Here is a 21,691-nt window from a genome sequence, read left to right on the forward strand (position 1 = left end):
GTTTTGTTTCGTTATCAGCACCTGTTGGATGAATGTGGTTCCGCTGTATGAATGGACACAGTCAGGTGGTAGATTTGACGGTTTTATTCAGTATATCTTCACACACTTTTAGAACAGGCTGGTTTAGTTAGGTCACACACACATTCACACATACACACTCACTATTAATTTAGTAATACTAATAATTAGCATTTTTATCATCATAATATTACGGGAGTTTAAAGACCAATCTCTTCTCTGCTTCCTTCCACTCCTCCAGCAGAAAGCTCATGCAAACAGGAAGGACAGAAGAGAAGAGATGACAAGAAGAGAAAAACATTCTTTAGACAGAGGGAGGGGCTCCTACAGCAGAAGGAACAGACTGACGTTTTAGTAAATTAAATAATTTCGTCAAACACCACAGGTGGAGCTGCTTCCAATCTCCTCATGGAACAAGTGAAAGTTGATCAAAGAGCCAAAATGGTAAAAACAATTTAATGAGGCCAAAACTTCCGACTGGGTTCACGTCTCAGGGTCAGCGCTGGTTTTACAGAGCCAGGGGATGAATTAAAAGATGGTTACCCATCGTACCAGGTTCTCCTTATCACTTATCTTAAAGGCTGGCAATTTTCGATATTTAATTACTGTCAAAAAATCTCATGTTTGGATCCAAACCAACAATGAACTAATCTACTAACAAGTATTGTGTGTGTATCAAAGCCTGATATATCTTATTCCTCTGTGCCAGTGATCCACAACGCTGCACTGGGTTTGGTCACATTAGTTTGTGTAGAAACAACTCCAAAGAGTAAAAGTAACGAGAACATAGTAACCCGCTGTACATCTTTGGAGCCGTTTCTAATCAAACTAACGTGACCAAACTCTTCATGATGAAGGAACATGTCACCCAGTGCAGCGGTGTGACTCACTGACGTGATGTTTAATAGTTTTTTGGACAACAACAGAGGAATAAGATATATCAGGCTTTGATACACACACATTACTTGTAAGTAGATCAGTTCATTGTTGGTTTGGATCCAAACATGAGATTTTTTGACAAGAAGAAAAATTGAGACATTCGCCAGCCAAATCCTTTAAGGAATATTAAAAAAATATTTGTTCATCAAGCTTCAATTGAAAGTTCGGAATTTTGCTTCGTGTTGGGTTTCTGAATGAAGGGCTCACCCCAAAATGAAATTACAGTTTATTGTCTACTCATCACGTCCTCAGCCTTATGTCTAATAACCGAAATTCATACAAATTTACCCCTAGTTCCAGCTCATCTTTTACGGCAACAAGAAGCATAAAACATCTTATCAAATCTCTTAAAACAGCTCCTGCAGCAGATCTAATGATGGATTTCCATTTATAGCCTGGATACCTGCAGTGTGATGCACCATTGGCAACCGTGATCAGAAGTTGTGATGCAGTTTTTCCACATGACAAACAAGTGAATTGCTGTTGCTTGCCTTGATAATGTGTTTGAGATTCACCTAAAACTGCAATAAGTTGGTGGGACTTTCACCTCTCCATCTACTGAGCTCTCTTCTGTCAATATTCTCTTTTTAATTTTTAATACTGTTGTGAGGATGACTTGCCAGAAAAATGCCCACATCTACACTTCGACCAGTTTTCATTGAAACAAATTACAAGCCAGTCACTGACGTTTGTGACTAAATCAGCATTTTCTGCAGCTGCTTCACAGTAAAACCCTTCCAACAGATCACCAATGGGCAGCAGATGTCAGGGTGAGTAGACAAAAGTATTTTAATTTCCTGTATAATCTGTTCCTTTAAATGTTTTAGTTACCACAGATTTATGTTGGAAGGGATCATCGGAGGATGACAAGTTTGTTTTTTAGCTGTTCCCAAAGAAGTCCTTAAACTTTGTTTGAGGACAGGTAATTTCAGGTTTATTAATGGTTTACAGATTAAAGGCAGTATAATATAGCTTTTAAACTATTAGGTACTGCAGTCAATTTTGGGTTAAAACCAAACTTCTGACTTGTCGATGTGAATCCAGTCAGTTTATCAGTGAGGACAATTTTTGAATGTTTTGATCCACTGACATTTGATGAAAAACTAGACCTGGTTGAACTCAGATTTCTCAAAAAAAAAAGAAAAAAAAAAAAAGATAAAGACAAAGTTTCCAAAAGTAAATCAGGCCCTAAAATCAGCCTTAGGTACTGGGAGATCATCCGAGCTACTGTTAGTCATTTAGTTGAATATTTTACCCCCAAAATGCCTCACAGCACCAGGAGTGTTGACGTCTTTACTGTCAGGGACCTCCAGTGGGAATTGAACCCCCAACTTCTGGCAGTGCTGGTGCCTTGCTGGATCCACTGAGCTAAACAGAAACTAATAAACTTTTGCTTTAAGGGAAATTTAAACTCTTCTCCCGCTCGTATGTACCATTAGTTTGTGATTCCAGGAGTTGTGGAGTTCCCTCAACCTACCTCTTCTACTTCATTCAGTGACTGATTAAATTTCCCATGATGCCTCCATTTAGCTGGTAGAAGTGAGGTGCTGTGAGGAAATTTGGATAAAATCTTCAATGAAATGTCAGACAACCAATCAAATCCGTTCTTCCCTCCACAAGGCTGATCTGAGAGCTGCAGAGCCTTTGGGAACCTGAGCTACAGACAGATTTCAGACATTTCTCCAGTCATTCTGGTCGAAAGTCCACACCCACACAGAGCAAGAACAGCTCTATCTAATGCTAAGTAGTAACAGTTGTCAAGTAGAAATGGCACTCTGTAACCATGGAGATATATAACCTTATTAGTTCAGATAAACAAAAAACACCATCAACCACAACATCAACCACAACATCGACGGCTCGGTGTCACCCTTGAGCTTTCTTGAAGAGGTCCTTCAGCCTCTAGAAACGCTTCATTCTCGGTCCTCAGGCGCAAATTTGGCCTCAATCGAACAAGGTCTGGATTTTGACCTCATGTCTGAGACGAATCAGAGACGTCATCAGTAAATCTGTTTGAGCTCTGCAAAGTCCGGATTGGCTCGAAACCAGATTAGTATTTCTGTGAATTTAACCACAGATTCTTAAAAAAAGAGACCGCATCATGTTTTTATCCTTTCATGTATGAATCCAATCTTGTGCACGTTGGTTTTCAAACTGACTATCGCGACTTCTGGAAGTCCAGAAAACATCCAGCTGTCAATCAAGTTTGAAATGAAACTGTCCGTTCTATTGCTGCCATTTTACGTAAGTCACATCCTGACCAGGGCAGCCATTTGCTTTTGTCACAACGATGTCTTGAGTCCAACAAAGGTTTGTCCATCATGGGTATCCGTATGGATGCCGCTGTCAGCAAAGTTGTACCCATCATCGTTTGCAACAAATGTGTACATGAAATCCGTGTTGTAATGCAGCATGGACACAGGGTTTAAGGATCATTCAACCAGACTCAACATTTTCCTATCAGAGAAAGTTGAGTTAATGATATATGTGACTGGAACAATCGTCAGGTGACCGGGTCTCTGTGCCTCAGCAGTTGCCATAGTTACAGAGATACCTGAAAGCATCACTTTCCTCCAAGACGATATTGCCTCAAGCTCCTGTGTCTTTATTCTCAGTAAAGACAATATTTGAACATTCCCACTTTGAAGAGTTCTGTTTCCACCAATCATCTGCCTTTACAATCTGATGATGTCACTGCACACTCTGCTTCTCATTGGGTAAGGGTCAGACTTTACTCTCTCTGGTATCTTTTCAAACACACTCCGACATCAAGGCCCATATTTTTCAAACTGCTAACAGTGAAAGATGAAAGCACTACTCACAAACTTAAGAATAAAAGCTGTTTATCAAATTTCTTTCTTTCTTTTAGATTTCTTTCTTATGCTCTCAACCTAAAGAGAGCTCCTGAAGTCTCTTAAATTGGTGACGAGTAGAGAAAGAGGTCAGCACACACCAGTTTTGGATTAGATTTTTGTTCACTTCACATGCAAGTTGCTGCTTGAGATATTAAGGATTTAACACAAATAAAATCATAAAAAGAATATGGCAGGTGTAGGATAAATCCCTGTCTCTGATTGGCTGTTCCTGTTCTGGGCATATATTGGGTCAATCATGTTATTCCTCTTAAAGGTTTGTTGTAAATTGGAGTAAGTTACAAAAAAACTCAAGTGTAATTCTTAGAAGTTTGATAAATATGGGCCCTGGTTTGGACGCACAGCTTACATTAACAGCTGCAAAAACAAGTGCACTTTGTAGGAGGTGTAAAATAATCCGAGAGAAAAAAGGTAAAAGACTTTTCACTTTCACAATCCAGCCAACTTCAATGTTCAATTTTAGGTTCTAATGATGTGTGAAATCACAAATAAAATTGAAATATCACAAATGTGTGAGACACTTCTGTCAAGCACTGGAAATGACGCTTCTCTTTTAAAAACTGCAACAGTTACAATCATTAAATTACTGCTGTTGAGTGGGAAAAAAAATCTTTGTTTTCCTCCTGACAACAACTCATATTTTAGTTTATCCAGATGGTTTTAAACAAGATTTTCATCAGGCAAAGGTGCATAGAAATTGCCCAAACCACAGAGGAGCCTCTAATCTTTCCTCCCAAATTAGAACACTACAATCACCTAAAAACTTAATTAACAAGGTTTTCACCAATAATGACAATACATTACTTTGCTTTTAACCCTTCCTGAAGCAGTTGTATTTTTGGGGGGTTATTTACACACAGACTCTTGCTGATGAAAAATATTGCTCTTCACTAATTTCAGATTCTAAGGTGGATTGAAATACACCAGAATGTACTATACAAACGTTACTAATGCTCTGTCATTGACAAAATATACTCTACCTTTGTCTTTCAGTCACAAAATATCAATATTGACATGTCTATTAACCTGACAATGTACCAAACATCAATATGTTACAACAGCGGCCTAGAAATAAATGCTAAATGAATCTGTTTCTTCCATTTTAAGGCCCTGAAATAGTTTGGCTTGTTTGGTGAATTTTGTAGGATAATGTAATTAATCAATGTGTCAATCAGTAGAATTTAGGGATTTCTGAATGGTAAAGGAGAAGAGGTGTCTATGAATGGAGAGATGCACAAAGTGAAAAGGAATATTTCAGAGTTTAGACGTAGACTGAAAGTAGCTTGTGTGGTGTCTACGACATAGATTCAGGGAAAGAGACAGAAAAACAAGGACGGCGGTGATGACACGTTCTCGTCAATGTTCTGTTTGATGCTTTGTTCTGTCTAAAAGTCTCCATTGTTGATTCGTAATTATGTAAAAGCTTTTTTTCTGCCAAAAGACCAACGCACAGGAAACCATCTGATCCGTCAACCCTGGAACCTTCCATACAGGACCAATTGGTTACCCAGTTGCCATGAATGCATCAAATTTGAGAAAATGTCTCTCCCATTTCATAAACTACCCACTTAATTCCGCTCTCCTGACAGACTTCTTCATCAAAACGTCTCCTCTACTGAATGAATCAGTCTTCCCTCTGTCAGTCAGAGTGAATCATCCTCCTACATCAGTCCCCCTTTATTTCCAAAACAGCCAATTTGTCCCCGGCACGTTTCCAAACCTCCGTCATCACCCAAGACAAGCGAGGTGTCTTCTGCTAAATGTTAAACTATTTAAAGTTGCAAAAAAATTATCATAAATGACTGATTCTGGGTGACGTGATGTGCACACATTTGTTTGCTTTTTCAGGCACTCCCATCTTGTTTAGCACCTTGTCAGATATATCGAGCTTCAAGACAAACTTAACTCTAACACGTGTGTGCTTGAGCATGTGAGAGACGAGATACAAATTCCTGCCAATTACAGTAGGTGCTGGTAATGTAAATGTGTAGAGTATGCACTTTAAACTACTGGTCCACTGTTGGAGGCAGTAACTTGCCACAAAAATAGCAATGTGCTAGCAAAAGGAGGGAAGATGACTGCTACCTACCAAATGTGGATGTAAACGTTGCAGATTTAAAGGGGTATTTCAGCAATTTAGTAACACACTTTCTTAAATTTGGGGGATTTGGAAGGGACAGATTTCAAAAAGAGCAGTTAAAACTGAATAAGCAGAAGTCAAGATATCCTGACCTTTAGTCCCTATCGGTCAAGCTCCAAACACACTGGATTCTACACTTCCCATGATGCAACTTAAACTGCATCTTTCATTAGATCCTTCCTGCCTGGCAAACGCCCATGTCTTTAAAACTCCACAACCCCAGTTTGTGGCAGTTTATGTGTAAATTTGTTGGAGTGCCCAATTAAAATTGTATTACAATTGTTTTATGAGGAAGGAAATGAACTGAAAACATTTGTCAGGCCACATGGATACAAGTGTTTTGGTGAGAAAAACTGAATTTAATTCAGTTACGTACCTTTAACTGATTTTTTTTTCTTTTTTAAATCAAACTTAGAGCATTTTGGAAAGCTGAAGATAAGTCTGTTAACTGTGTCACCGTAAACTCCAAAACAAATCTACCTTATCAAACTGTTCACTCTGACTGAGAAGGAGACACATCACAACAAGCTGCCCAGCTAGCTCTCTGTTCATAGCCAATGTTAAAGATATTGACATTCTTCACAAATAGACAACTCTTCAATGTCATATAATGGCGGATTGCTAAATGTGTTTTGAGACAACTGTAAAACTTATGTTGGAATCAAAATGGGGAACAGGATCCTATTTTTTCAGGATCGTTTTACATTTTAGAAATGCTGACAGTTCTGTAGTGTAGCAGCTGTTAAATTTTGTCAACCCTGGATACAATTTGGGTAAATGCCTGTCCTCTTATTAAATCACTTATGTACTTACCATGCAGAAACTTTGCCCCATGGCTGATTAAAAGTCCAACTCACAGTTGAAGAAACCATGTAGTAATAATCTAATGCCTTCTGTTGAATCCCTTCCTATCAGACATTCTATACCTGTGCTGGTCTGACTAACAGTTGCTGAACCAGCAACATTTATTAATGTGACTTAACTCTACAATCACAACCATTTGCGTTAACATCCTCCCCAGATACAGAACGATCTTCAAAAACAGTTTTAAGAGTGGACGCCATCTTTCACTTCCTGTTCATCCCTTGTCAGGATGGTTTGAGCCACCCACTTTTGTCAATCACACTGTCTCCATGACAATGACGACTTCACCACTGTCTTCGGACGTTGGCGTAGTGGTGGAGGTGGGGTTACACAGTGTGAGTCCTTCCCCTGTGGTAATCTGACCTCTGGCAGGGCAGTCCACGCTGTCATGGAGATCAGTGTTTCCACCTCCTTTTTTATCCCTCTCTGCTACCCCTCCTCTCCTGTCATCCTCCTTCCCTTCCACCTCCTCCTCTTCATCCTCTTCATCCTCCTCTTCCTCCACCCGACACCTGCACACCTCAATGCCAGAGTCACCGGTCAGTCGCCGATGTCTATACTGGCTCTCATCGGCTCCCATGTCCTCCTCTTCATCATCGTCATTGTCCTCCACCTCCTGCTCCTCCTCTCCCTCCTCCCAGCTGGGAGGTCCCGGTTCAAAGACGTCCACACATGGGGAGAAGAGAGTCTGTTTTGGTGGGGACTGAGTAGCACGAGGAGAGGGGGAGAGGGAGGAAGCGTGGCCAGAAGAGGATCCACCTTTTTCAGACTGGTGCAGAGCAGTAAGGGGGTCCAGGAGTAAAGCTGGGGCTGGGAGGGAAGTTGAGGTCAGGGCTGGAGGGGAAGGGGGGGAAGGAGGAGAGGGAAGGGATGGTGGTGAGGATGGGGAGATGGCTGCAAGGGGAGACTGAGAGGGAGTGAAAGAAGATGCAGACTCTATGGTTATGGCTGGGCAGAAGGAAGAGGGGGAGGAGAATGCAGGGGTTGGGACAGGAGAAGACAGAGGACCTGATCTAGAACCAACACCGGAGCCTGTTCCAGATCCAGAGTCAAAACTAAAACCAGCCTGGACATCTGACGGCACTTGACTGATAAGGTCTGACTCTGGAGATTGAGACAGGACCAGAGAAGGACCTGAATTGGCTGGTACTGCATCCAGATGTAGACAAGATACAGGAACAGCCTCTGGGTGTTGGGGCAAGCTTGGCTTTGGGCTAGGAGGAACCAGGGCTAGACCTGACCCAGGTGACAGTTGTGGGTTCTGGCATGGGGTTAATGTAGGGGACTTGGGTGCTGTATCTGTAGCTAGGGTAAGGTTTGAATGTGCAGGTTTTGGAGTTAGAATAGGATTAGGCGCAGAGTCTGAGACTAGGGTGGTTTTAGTTAATGAGTCTAGCACCAGGGTAAGGTTTGTTGGTACGGGGTCTGGCACTAGGTTAAAGTTTGTTGGTATTGGAACTGAAGCTTGGGTAAGGTTTGAAGGTACTGGGTCTGGAGCTCGGGTAAGGTTGGTCGGTACTGGGACTGAAGCTTGGGTAAGGTTTGATGGTACTGGGACTGGAGCTTGAGTAAGGTTTGTTGGTACTGGGACTGGGGCTTGGGTTTGGTTGGTCAGTACTGGGTCTGAAGCTTGGGTAAGGTTTGTCGGTACTGGGACTGAAGCTTGGGTAAGGTTTGATCGTACTGGGCCTGGAGCTGGGGTAAGGTTTGTAGGCACTGGTACTGAAGTTTGGGTAAGGTTTTTCGGTACTGGGACGGAAGCTTGGGTAAGGTTTGATGGCACTGGGACTGAAGCTTGGGTAAGGTTTGTCGGTACTGGAACTGGAGTTTCGGTAAGGTTTGATGGTACTGGCACTGAAGCCTGGGTAAGGTTTGTCGGTACTGGGACTGAAGTTTGGGTAAGGTTTGAAGGTGCTGGATCTGGAGCTTGGGTAAGGTTTGATGGTACTGGGTCTGGAGCTGGGGTAAGGTTTGTAGGCACTGGGACTGAAGCTTGGGTAAGGTTTGAAGGTGCTGGGATTGGCACAAGGCTAGGATTTGGGTCATGGGTTGGGACACCAGTAGATCCTGTAATCAGGGCCAAAGTTCTGCCATCGTCTGGGGATGGCACTGAGGTTGGGCTACTAGGGATATTAACTGTATCAAAAGTTCTCGTTAGATTGAGGGTTTCTAGGGTTTGGTTGTCTGTAAGGCTGTTAGAAGTGATAGTTGTTGGTGTAGAGGGGCCTGATGTGGAGCCCTCAACTGAGCCATCAGTGTTCATTATTTGGATGGAGGGGAGTGTTGTGTTAACAATAGTTAGATCAGGGAGTGTACTTGGGCTACAGGTACTGACTATCGGGGAACACGGTGCTAGGTCAAGCTGTTGCTTTATGGGAGATGTAGCTCCAACAGGAAGAGCCACCTCTGAACCAGGAGAGGGCAGAGGCTGTGGGGAGGCTGCCCTTGTAACAACAGCTACAGTAACAGTCTGGTTGGGAACCGATGAGTCCGTGGCGCCTGGTTCCTGTGCTCCGGCAGCATCTGCATCACCAATGTCGATGGCCACCGTGGCAACCATCCTCTCGGAAGCAAAACGTGTCTCATTTTCCTCCAAGCAGGTTGCTGCGGCAGTAATGGTCTCCATGGTGACATCGAGAGTGAGGGGCGCGGCCTCGCTTGGCGTGGAGGCATGGCTTGTGTCAGTCTCATAGGTGACAGGTGCTGATAGGGAGGAGCTACACGGAGAGGAGGGGCAGCAGGAGTCGCAGGAACAACTGGAGCTACAGTAAAAATACAAGTACATTATTAATTTAAATGCTAAATGTGTATGACCACATTTCAATAACTTCTTACTCTACAGCTACATACAAACATACATACAGTACATCAAAGTCAATATACATCAAAATACTCCGGCCATTTCAAAGAAGCTTGCTGTCATCTTGCTGAGTATTTCTCAATACATGTAGTAGTAGCAGTAATAAAATGGTAGCAGCAGTAGTTGTAGTAATAGTCTCAATGATATTACCAGTAGCCTAATCAGTAATTGTAGCAGAAGTTGAAGCAGTAGTACTAGTAATCGATGCAGTAGTAGTGGCCTCAGTAGGACTAGTATCTCTGTTTGTCTTACCAGTAGTATCAATACAGTTAACTGTAATGCAGTACCAGTGTTACTAATGTTACTTATGTTAAGGGTCAGGGAGAGAGGCCATCACTGATACCAGTATTCACAGTGGTGTTACTCCCAGCAGTGGTATCAGTATCCCGGTAAACCCTATAGGATTATCAGTCTTCACATCAGTATTTCTAGTATTTGCAGTAGTCCCAGTAATTTTCATTTCCAGTATCCCCAGTAGAGTTACCAGCATTCCCAGTAATATAATCAATATTCCCTGTATTGCTAACATTTCCAGAATATCCAGTACTACTACTTCTTTCCCAGTGGGGTTACAAGTAGTCTCAGTAGTGTCAGCTGCATTCTTACCTGTTGTCGGAGCTGAGGGAGGAGGGGCCGTCGCTGAGCGGCCTGTGCAGCAGCGGGCCGTGCTGCGTGAGCAGGTGGGGGTCAGCGGCTCGGGGGGGCTGCGGGTATCGTGGGGTGGTGAACACAGAGCTGTAGGGGGGAGGTGGGGTGGAGGGTTGAGCTGCCACCTCCTCATAGGACGGCAGCTTCAGAGATGCCAGGAAACCTGAAAGGAGGACAAAGAGTTGAGTTGCAGAAATGCAGATCCAGATGATTTTTGTTGTACAAAAATTGATTTATTGTCCTTGTCCCTATTTTGGGGAATTCCCCTTTAAGACTGAAGCTGAGCTGTATTTTTCCACTGGCTGACAAAACAACTGGCTGCATTGTGTGGACAATGGTTTTAATCTGTCCACGAGGGAAATCTCATTCAGGAAGGCTCTAGGGAAGGCAATGTTTATCTGTCCACCTCTTTGGTCCAGAATGAAATATCTTCACAACTATTGGATGGATTGCTATCAAATATCAAATTGTGCAGAAATTCATGGTCAGACGATTAATCCTACAGACTTTGATTAACCCCAGACTTTTGCTGTAGTTCCACCATGAGGTTGATATTCGTGGTTCAGAGTGAAATATCTTGACAACTATCTCATGGACTGACACAAAATTTACAACAGATATTCAACGTCCCTGTAGGAAACACTATAACCACTTTGGTGATCCTTTAACTTTCCCTCTAGCGCCACCAGCAGGTCAAAGCTTTCACTGTGAAATACAGTATTTTAAACATGTACTTGATGGATTGGCACAAGATTTGGTTCACACATTCATGGTTCCCTGGTGATGTTTTCTACTGACTTTTCCTCCAGTGCCTGTTGGCATGCTAACATGCTAAACCAACACGGTGCAGCATCATGGTAAACATTATACATGCTAGCATTCTCACTGTGAGCATGTTAGTGTGCAGATGCGAGCGTTTAGTTCAAGAACAGCCTCACAGAGCCGCCAGCATGGCTGTAGACTCTTGCGTTGAAGTCAGTAAAGTTGTGTAAAATCACAAATTAATGAAAATATAATTTTGTAAATATTATTTAATTATGATGATGAACATTTACAGGACATAATAGGAATAAACATGTTCTCTGTCTGAAAATCAGAGGAATTCCCTTTTAAGGCAAACGCCTCTGGCCTCCGAGCTGTAAATTTCCACTGTGTTGTCACAGCGACAGATTAGAAAAGAGGCGCATCACTTGACAGCCAAGCATCAGTCACTTACAAAACAAAACAAAAACTGACTTCATTGTCTTGACGTTGGAAGTGGAGTTTAAAAGCGACTCTCGTACAGACAAACACAGAGAGACAGACAGGCATCTTACTGAGGTCCAGCATGGAGGAGGGATAGGAGTTGGCTCCATGGTAGGCCAGCAGGCTGATCTCTCGCTGTCTCTGCTGCTGCTGGACTCTCAGTTTGGCTCGACGGTGTCGGTAAGCACAACAACAGCTGAACAGGATGAGGACGGTCCACAGCAGCCAGAACCCTGAACATACACAGACAGGCACACAAAATATTACACTTTATTCAGACAATAAACTACTTTTACAAGAATCACTCCTACTATCAATTTAGAAAAATCTGAAGCTGGGCACCACAGTCTTGTTCTAATTTCTTTCAGATAATTTATTAAAGTACCCTTATATCATACTTCTGGGTTTTAGATTTTAACCTGGAGTGAGGTAAAAACAACCAATCCTGGTCACAAAACCTCAGTAACTTGGTGATGTACTAAAGAAAGTAGTAACATGTAGTGTAAAAATGTCAAAGTGGGACCTTTTCTAGACTTAGTCAACCTTGCCCTACCCAGTCATTCATGTACAACTTTTTAAATATTTAATACATTTTGTAGTGCTGTAGTGGTGCGTAATGCTGCCTGGTTTTACATCAACAGAACAAGAAAGTGTTTTTATTGATTATATCTGGAAAATGTTCATTTTCAACATATTTAGGTTTGTTTTTCCACAATATCAGATCCTAGAAACTAAAGCATGATTAACTTTTTGATTGTAATATTTGGGCAATTCAAAGCACTTGGTTGAGGTTCAGGAAAGATGGTGATCTTGGTTAAATGTTGGTTAAACATTTTTTCAGTATTTAACCATAACTATGATATTTCTTTAACCTCAACCAAGTGGTTTGAGTTGTCTAAACCTAACAACAGATGGGACACAGGATGTGAGCCCCATATCTGGTGTCTAAGTCTTGTCCATCCTGACCACCTCCGTATGTGTTCTTTGCAGTATGGGCATGCCACACTTTCTGGATTGCAAAAAACGTTGCCTGTGAACATAATCTGTTGTTGACTTGGCCTGTAGACCATAACTAGTAATGAATGATACTAATCACAATGACAGTGACAGGATGAAGCACCACAAAAAGGAAAGTATGCTCTATGGCTCTATAATCAGCCAGAACAGAATCAGAACTCTCATCAAGGCTCTGAAATAGCATAATTACTGCAAACCACAGAAAACATCCGTACTATGAGCCCATAGAAGGTTAAAATCAACTTACACCAGAGTTCGTAGTAGTAGGTACAGCAGCCGGTCTCTCCGCAGCAGTGTCCCGTCTCACACAGGTATCCTCCGTTAGCGTTGGCCCCGGGGCAGTACCGCGGTCTCCCCAGCAGGGGCAGGCTGCCACCGGAGTGGTACTCCATCGCACCCCTGCTCTGCCCGGACTTAGCCCCGCGCCACCGCTACCTGCTTACTGCTAGCCACTAGCGCTAACTAGCCGTTAGCCGCTGAATACGTACTCCTGGTCGGAGCCCAACTACATTTTCAAAGTAAACTGTTTCCAACTGAACTTTTGAAGCGGGCCTGTTTGGTTTGGATCAAACTGATATGCTTGCTGTTGTCTGCTATCTGCAAGAAGCTTCCAAATGAATCTAATCTACATTTTCACAGCAGCCTGACAGTGTCAGAGTCATTTTTCTGACAACAATTAATTTAGCTCATCAGCTACCAGATACAAGGAAGAATTCAGGGGCCCCGAATTTGATGGGGCCCCCAGAGGTCCCTGCAACACTCAAGCTAACAAGCTAAGGCTGTCATTCCAGGTGCTTTAGTGCCAAATTGCATTCATGCACAATTAAAAGTGTCTTCAAATCAGCGATTATCCTCTGCAACCTCAGAGGTCTGAGGTTAGCTGCAGGGTAGCGCCCCCTACAGCTGGTACAGAGTCAGTGTCTCACTAAATGATGCTCAGTCTGAAGCTGCAGACTCTGGTTTAAACCTCTCCGATGTTTCACTGCACCTCAACTAGCAAACACAGGTACTAGTGCTGACAACTGCCACTAAACCCTACGAGTGCTGCAGCTGTAGTGGTGTACAGGCTGGTGGAGTGAGACAGGATGGCGGCCAATAGGAGATCCTGAACTGCAGAGAGAGAGTGAGAGAATGAAGAAAAGACAATAGTTTATTGATAAACAGCTCGACAGTACGTCACACACACAGCTGAAGCGTCCACTACTACAGGCCTGTTTGATATTCATCACTGCACCAGCTCAAACCACAAGCCGGCACAATGCTCCCTCTCTCTCCATGTCACACACACATATATCTGTATTTCTATCCTTGTGAGGACCGTCACTGACATAATGCTTCTCACTTTAATCATCACAACTAGGAGCGTGATGCTACCCACATACCAAAATCCCCAATAGATCAATTCCAGTTGGTGACGTCATTATATGTCATATGCCTCTCTCTCTCTCCTTATGTCCTGTCTGCAGTGATGGAAAGTAACTACGTACATTTACTCAAGTACTGTGCTTAAGTACAGTTTTGAGGTATTTGTACTTTACTTGAGTATTTCCATGTGATGCTACTTTCTACATTTCAGAGGGAAATATTGTACTTTCTACTCCACTACATTTATTTGACAGCTTTAGTTACTTTTCAGATGCAGATTTGACACAATGGATAATATAACAAGCTTTTAAAATACAACACATTGTTAAAGATGAAACCAGTGGTTTCCAACTTTTTTGGCTTTTGACGTCTTACAAAAAGCAGTGTGTAGTCGGGGTCACATTTCACATGCCTATGAGTTGTTAACAGCTCCACCAAATAGTGATTTTTCCCTCTAAACTTCTCACATGCTTTCATTTCAATAAATGTTCAAATGATCCAATATTTCAGCAAAAATCAAAGATTAGAGAAAAAGTCCAAAAACTGAAAACAGATTTGTGTATCAGAACTTTGTTTTTTCTTCTTTCCTCTCCCATTAATCATCTCACCACCCCTCAGATTTATCTGCTGACCCTTTGGAGGGGCCCGACCCCTAGGTTGGGAACCACTGGACTAAACTAGCTAACTGTATATAAAGTAGTGTAAACTAGCTCCACCTCCAGCAGCTACAACAGTAACATGCTGCTCTAACACTGATGCTTCACTATTAATAATCTAATGATGTCATATATAATAATATATCAGCCCCCCCCCCCCCCCCCCCCCCGCCCCCAACATGAGAAGAAACAACTACATCTCTATGAAATATAATATTAAACTTATTAAGCTGCAGGAGAAACGAGCAGTGGTGCTACATCACATAATAAAGGCAATGTATACATGAATACGAAGACAACTATCACTGGACGACTTTGATACTGAAGAAAACTTAAAAACGTGATGATTCTCAGTTATAAGGAGCAGATTTTTTTTCCCTATGATTTCTAAGCGGATTAATGGAGGTTTATTTGTGATGCACATCAGAGATAATGATATCCTCAGGAAGTGTAAGTCACGCTGAATCTATAAATATGTTTATCACATCTGTGTGTTCAGATTTGACTGCGTTATGACTCAGAGTGCACAAAATTGGCGCAAATTGCAGCAATCGGGCACAAAGTGATTTAAAATCTCCACGAACCAGCGGCCAGACCACAACAACCAACGTCTCCTTGTTTTTAGAAAACTGTCTCTTTCACGTCATACAGTGTCTTCACCTCACATCCTTAAAATCTCCTCACAGTTTGAAAACCTCTGGTTTAGACCATAATCATGTAACTGCATCACAGCTGCAGCTAACATTGTTTTCAATTAATTGATCGATTGATTTGCTGTGTTAGAAGATTGTGAAAAATGCCCCGAGCACTTTACCAAAACCCACGTTGACATATTTAAATAACTTGTTTTGTGCAACCAAAAGTCAAAAATCTTCAATTTACTTTCATAGAGAACTAAAAAAACAGAAACTAGAACATTTTGAGAAGCAGAAACCAGCTAATTTTTGTCATTTTTGCTTAATATATCAGTTAAATCATTAATAGATTTTCAGAATACCTCTTGCTAACTACTATCGACTAGTTAACGAGATTAGATGTGTCAGAATCTGATTCAGCTCATGTTAGACAATGATTAATCAATCATATTGTACGTGGAAAATGATCCGAGCAGTTCATTACAATATTGGGCGAAAAGAAAACTTTGTGAGGTTTTACAAGATGAGAAAAGTCGAGACAAACAGGTGCTGATGTGACAGAAAGAACCTCACCGCTGCACTGCAGGGACGCATCGATCCAATAAACACCGGACTGGTATCGGTGCCCAAACGACTTATTAACTGCATCACATCACCACATTTACATTTACAATTTTGAGGTACTTGTACTTTACTTGAGTATTTCCATTTTATTCTACTTTTATTTTAACTTCAGATACAGATTTTACATGTAAAACACATTATTATTTACGTATTTGGTATGTCTGATTAATTTAGACCACTTTGTAGGGATCTGTTTTCACTTCCACCCTAAAGGGGACATCTTCTACTTTTTGTGGTTTTCTGTTATTTATGTTCTGTTCTGATGTCAGGTATTAAACAAAGTCAAAGTTCAGAAACTTGAGGTGAACGTATGCAGAAAAGCTGCCTGCAAGTCAAACCCCAGGGCTTCAACCTGCTCTGAACGCTTCATTTGAAACTTTTTTTTTCTGCTTTGCTCATGAACTGACGTCGGCTTTTAACTGTAAATCATGCAACGATATTCCAGTAGAGCCCCAGAATAAAAATATAGAGCTGGAGATGTGTTGAATATGTCCTCTTTAAATGCTCATTTTCTGTTGACATGTGTCAAAAAACCATTAAATAACCTTTAATTCCATGTTGTAAAGCAAATAAACACGCAAAATTCCAAGGGTTGTGCATGCTTTTTACAGTGATGTACATCTCTCCTGGTATAATAAATATCACTCTTCTATTCTACTTTGGATACTTTAAATAAGTTTTGCAACTAATACTTCTGTACTTTTACTTGAATGCTTTTAAAGAATTATACTGTGGTATTTCTACTTTTACTTGAACAGAAGGTCTCAATATTTCTTCCACCGCTGGGTTTAAGAAAATACCCCAAGTCTGAGGTACAGTAATCGTGTAGAGAGAGAAATAATTGATTTGGTGCAGTCCATCAGGAAGTTAAAGTTTGTATTGATTTGTTTCATCCATGGCCTTTAAAGATGGTTTGCAGTTCACATGGCGTTCAGATACAGCAGCCTTCCTAAAGAACCCTTTGCTCATTGGACATCATATACAGTGTTTCTCCTACAATTTTTTTCAGGCCTGGTGGTGCGTACTGAAAAACTCTAAAGGGACGAGGCACACGGGATGGTACATTCACGCAGTCGGCTTCAGTCAGGTGGTCTGCAGTCTGCTCGGTATATTCAAGACTTAAAACAAAGTGGTCACAAGGAGAGGACGAGTTAATAAACTGCATTTATTGCATAAAAATAAGCTGCCCCTCTCACTTCTTCTTCTTCTGTATTTTTGCTTGACTCCAGGGTTTTTGGAGAAAAATGTTGATATACTTGTTTGTCCGTCAACCGCGTTAGAGCTTTTTCTCTTTTTAGGCGGTGCCATGCTAGTGTTAGATAACCTGCGTCCCGTACGCTCTCGCACTGCAGTCATTTAAAAGGACTCTGATAGCAGTGGCACTCGCATCACATCAAGAGTTTCCCAGGCAACGACCCAGAGGTTGACTCACGTTTCGGAACAGTGTCGCACAGAGGCTCCCAAACGTATATGAGTATTGATTTCCCAACGAATGGATATTTGGCATTATTTTTGGCATTCAAAAAAAAGGTCTTTTTGGCCTGGTGGGGGTTCTCGTTGGCCCGGTGGCCCACCAGGCCTGTACAATTATAAGGGAAACACTGATATATACAAGCATGGCAGGAGCCAATCAGCTCCTTTGGTTAATCAGTCCCTCCAGGAAACTGCGATTTTGCGGTCGCAATAATTAACACAAATTCAAGAATTTGTTGCAATATTTGCAAGACATTGTAATTTTGACACAAACTTTCCACATGAAATGGTCAAGTCAACAGGTCACTTGTGATTTTGACCAATTGTCACATTTCTTGTCATGGAAACTTGTGTCATCGCAGCACATTCAGGTGGACAAATCTCACCTGCCATAAACCGAGCAAAAACAATCCCCAAATGTTTGACATGTGACAGTCACTTTCCTACTGTGAATCTCATGTTCAGAAAATAATTCAAAAATTAGCACTGAAGTGTAGTTGTTTCTGTGATAGGCAGTATTTTTTATCACAGGAAGTGATTACAAATGACTCTTCATTGATAGTAATCTTTTAAAGAGCCCCTATTATGCTCTAAATTTTTATTTTTGGACTCCACTTGAGTGGTTTTGCATGATTCATAGTTAAAAAAAAACCCTTATTTATCTTATACTGATCCTTTATGAAGACCCTCAGTTTACACTGTGTCTCTTTAAGGCCCCCTTCCCAATGAGCCCAGTCTGTTCTGATTGGCCAGCTTTACGTATTAGAGTTGTGTTAAGTTACCATCAATGCAAACCCAACATTTCCTGCTTTACTGCTTCAAATTAAAAGCTTTTAAATGACTAAATAACTGTATTAACTGGTCAAAGCAACAACATCCGGAGATATTTGGAGCTGTTTGTTGAGCGGATCAGTTAGAAATAACGCAGGGAGGAACAGTACAAGCAGAAACAGCCACAGTGATGATGATGTTGGATGAAGAGCTGCAGATGACCAGCAAACCTCCAACAGGTAAACTATTTATCTTACTTTACCCTCCTGTGTAATGGAGTTATGGTTCGGCGTGACTACCCCCAAAACACTAGAAAAACACCATAACGTTAATGGAATGGGGGAGTGAACTGGCGCACTGTGCGTAGACCAGATGACCATATAAGGAAAACCATCACAAGTTGACGTCGGCTCGAGCTGAAAGTAGAAAAAGCCGTTATGCGTATGTGTAACTTGACTTGTGAGACTAGATGGGAATATATGACTGAGCAGATTAACAGCAGGCAATTAATTTAACAGCTATTTATAGTGTCTATTTCCTAATGTGAGAATCTGTTATAGTTAGTTAATATAATATTTCTTAGTTATCTGTTGGTTGTTCACTTAACTCTCCTCTGAGACTCATTATATCAGTATGTTGTATTGATACCATGTATGGACAAAGTGTTACAGGACTTTTAGTGTAACTAATTGATTGTGAATTGTGTGTTATATTGTAATTCATTATTATGACATTTCTGTAATTCTCGGTTCCTCTAGAAACCAAAAACATTTACCAAGTGTAACCGTCTACAGTCTTCAAGTAAAATACAAGAAACCTTTGGAGGCGTCTTCTAGTGTTTTCTGACAGATACATCAAGAGATACGTATTAAGATCCCAAACACAACGTGATCAAGATGGAGTGAAGGGCTGCAGTCAGTGATGGAAGAAGTACTCAGATACTTTACTGCAGTAAAAATACCAATACAGCAATGTACAAATACTCCGTTACGAATACAAGTCCTGCATGAAAAATCCTACTTCAGTAAAAGTACATAAGTATTATGAGCTTGATGTAGTTAAAGTATTGCAGTAAAAGTACATAAGTATTATGATCTTGATGTAGTTAAAGTATAGCAGTAAAAGTACATAAGTATTATGAGCTTGATGTAGTTAAAGTATTGCAGTAAAAGTACATAAGTATTATGAGCTTGATGTAGTTAAAGTATTGCAGTAAAAGTAGTGGTTTGGTCCCTCTGACTGATATATTATTATATATGACATCATTAGATTATTAATAGTGAAGCATCAGTGTTAGAGCAGCATGTTACTGTTGTAGCTGCTGGAGGTGGAGCTAGTTTACACTACTTTATATACAGTTAGCTAGTTTAGTCCAGTGGTTCCCAACCTAGGGGTCGGGGCCCCTCCAAAGGGTCAGCAGATAAATCTGAGGGGTGGTGAGATGATTAATGGGAGAGGAAAGAAGAAAAAACAAAGTTCTGATACACAAATCTGTTTTCAGTTTTTGGACTTTTTCTCTAATCTTTGATTTTTGCTGAAATATTGGATCATTTGAACATTTATTGAAATGAAAGCATGTGAGAAGTTTAGAGGGAAAAATCACTATTTGGTGGAGCTGTTAACAACTCATAGACATGTGAAATGTGACCCCGACTACACACTGCTTTTTGTAAGACGTCAAAAGCCAAAAAGGTTGGAAACCACTGGTTTCATCTTTAACAATGTGTTGTATTTTAAAAGCTTGTTATATTATCCATTGTGTCAAATCTGCATCTGAAAAGTAACTAAAGCTGTCAAATAAATGTAGTGGAGTAGAAAGTACAATATTTCCCTCTGAAATGTAGAAAGTAGCATCACATGGAAATACTCAAGTAAAGTACAAGTACCTCAAAACTGTACTTAAGCAAAGTACTTGAGTAAATGTACGTAGTTACTTTCAACCGCTGGCTGCAGTACTTAATATCTCTGTTAAACAACCCAACAAACAGCTCAGTGACGACTGGCCAACATGTCCTCACAGAGGTGGACGAACACTCACTGCTGCAGAGTTCAGCTGGGCTCACAGGAAACGGTGGTGGTCTGTACAGAGTTTCTTATTGGGCCAAGTTCTGCCTGCATGCTGCAGTGCTGCGCGCACGCACGCGCACGCACACACACACACACACACACACACACACACACACATAAGAGAAACTGCTATGAAATGACAGCCTTGTGGTAAACATGATGGCTTATGGTCTGTGAACGCAACACACACACACACACACACACAAACACACACACACACACACACACAAACACACACATACACACACACACACACACACACACACACACACATATATCTATATATATATACATATATATAGATATATATATATATATACACATATGTATAAACCAATACAGCACAGACAGGCCCTCTTCTGTATATAATACCGTATCTATATATCTATATAATCTTTCCTTACATATACACACATCACAGTATTATTGTAGACAGCAGCAGCCTGAACACACTAACTGAATGTGTTTGTGTGTATATTCACAGCTAACCAGCCTGCAGACGGACCCTCCAGCCGCCGTTAACGGTACAATCCCCCGGTAGCTACTAACAGAAACAGCCGTACCGCTCCGTCCTGCTCCGTGTCCGCCTGTTGTCGTCAGTCTGTCGGTGTGTCGGTGCTCGGTGCCGCCGGGGCCTCCTCTCTCTGTCTGTCCGGTTCCCCGCCTCCTCGCTCTCCCTCCTCGGTGCGACCCTCCGCCAGCCCCGCCGCCATCAGCGCCAGCGGCACGTCAAGCACGCGGCACACAGTGCGCGTTGCCGCCCGGTCGCTCGTGTCGCTTTCAAGATAAAAGCCCTCCACCATTAATTAAAAAAAAAAAAAAAAAACTGGTTCACAGTTTTTCTAATGAGTCTTAAAACAACAGTCAGGAGCCCGAATGAACACTGAAACATGTTCTTCCTGCTGCAATCATTCCTCCTGTTCATAATGCAGTGATTCCCAAAGCGGGATCTGGAGATCCCCAGGGGTCCTTGAGGGGGCTCCAGGGGGTCTACAGCAACAAGGGGAATCATTTATTTTCATTATATTTCCATCTATGAGTAACACAATGACAGAATGTGTGACTGTTTTGGTCATGGGTCATCTAAAAGCAAAAATCTTATCAGATGGGGGTCCATGGTCTAATTTGTGTCAGTTTAGGGTCCTTGATGTGAAAAACTTTTGATTTGCGTTTCCATAACCAGCTTAAACACGCCGAGTGGCGCCAAGTTGCACCGAGTTGCGACCGAGATGTACCACCTCTGAAGTCAAGTCAGGATGTGCCTGACCACCTACAAGCAGGTTGTAGTGACATTAGATGGGTTTCGTTATCATTCAGGGGTGAGCCGGCTAACTTTCAGTTTAGCCCTTGGCTAACTTTAATGGGATAAAATGATTCAATGGTGCAGCTCATCTGGACTGTCCAACTGTTCGGACTGAATGGATCAAATTCTGATAGTGAAACGAGTCATTTTGCAGGGGTTGTGACACCCAAAAAAATGTATCCGCCATTTTACA

At 41.6% G+C, this 21,691-nt stretch overlaps 1 protein-coding gene across 2 annotated transcripts; it reads right to left on the reverse strand.

The window, feature by feature from the left end:
• Nucleotides 1–69: 69 nt before the first annotated feature.
• Nucleotides 70–20,976, reverse strand: LOC137174933 (uncharacterized). 2 transcript variants are annotated; one of them, XM_067580473.1, is made up of 6 exons: nt 20,759–20,976; nt 20,167–20,255; nt 12,852–13,714; nt 11,659–11,820; nt 10,301–10,505; nt 70–9,596 (listed from the first exon to the last, which is right to left on the reverse strand). In XM_067580473.1, the coding sequence occupies exons 3-6, from the start codon at nt 12,994–12,996 to the stop codon at nt 7,091–7,093; spliced, it is 3,018 nt and encodes a 1,005-aa protein (XP_067436574.1). In that variant the 5' UTR covers nt 12,997–13,714; nt 20,167–20,255; nt 20,759–20,976; the 3' UTR covers nt 70–7,090. The 2 variants fall into 2 exon arrangements, with proteins under 2 accessions (XP_067436574.1, XP_067436573.1); XM_067580472.1 differs by lacking the exon at nt 20,167–20,255.
• Between the last annotated feature and the right edge of the window lie 715 nt (nt 20,977–21,691).

The sequence above is a fragment of the Thunnus thynnus genome, chromosome 22 (assembly GCF_963924715.1).
Source record: "Thunnus thynnus chromosome 22, fThuThy2.1, whole genome shotgun sequence".
NCBI lineage: Eukaryota > Metazoa > Chordata > Actinopteri > Scombriformes > Scombridae > Thunnus > Thunnus thynnus.

Excerpts from the sequence above, each read along its gene's own strand:
- LOC137174933 (XM_067580472.1), bottom strand. The coding sequence starts at position 12,996 with ATGGAGTACCACTCCGGTGGCAGCCTGCCCCTGCTGGGGAGACCGCGG. Across the intron at positions 11,821-12,851 it reads CTACTACTACGAACTCTGGT|GGTTCTGGCTGCTGTGGACC; the intron begins GTAAGTTGATTT and ends GTGTATGTTCAG. Across the intron at positions 9,597-10,300 it reads TCCCTCAGCTCCGACAACAG|CTCCAGTTGTTCCTGCGACT; the intron begins GTAAGAATGCAG and ends TTTTTACTGTAG.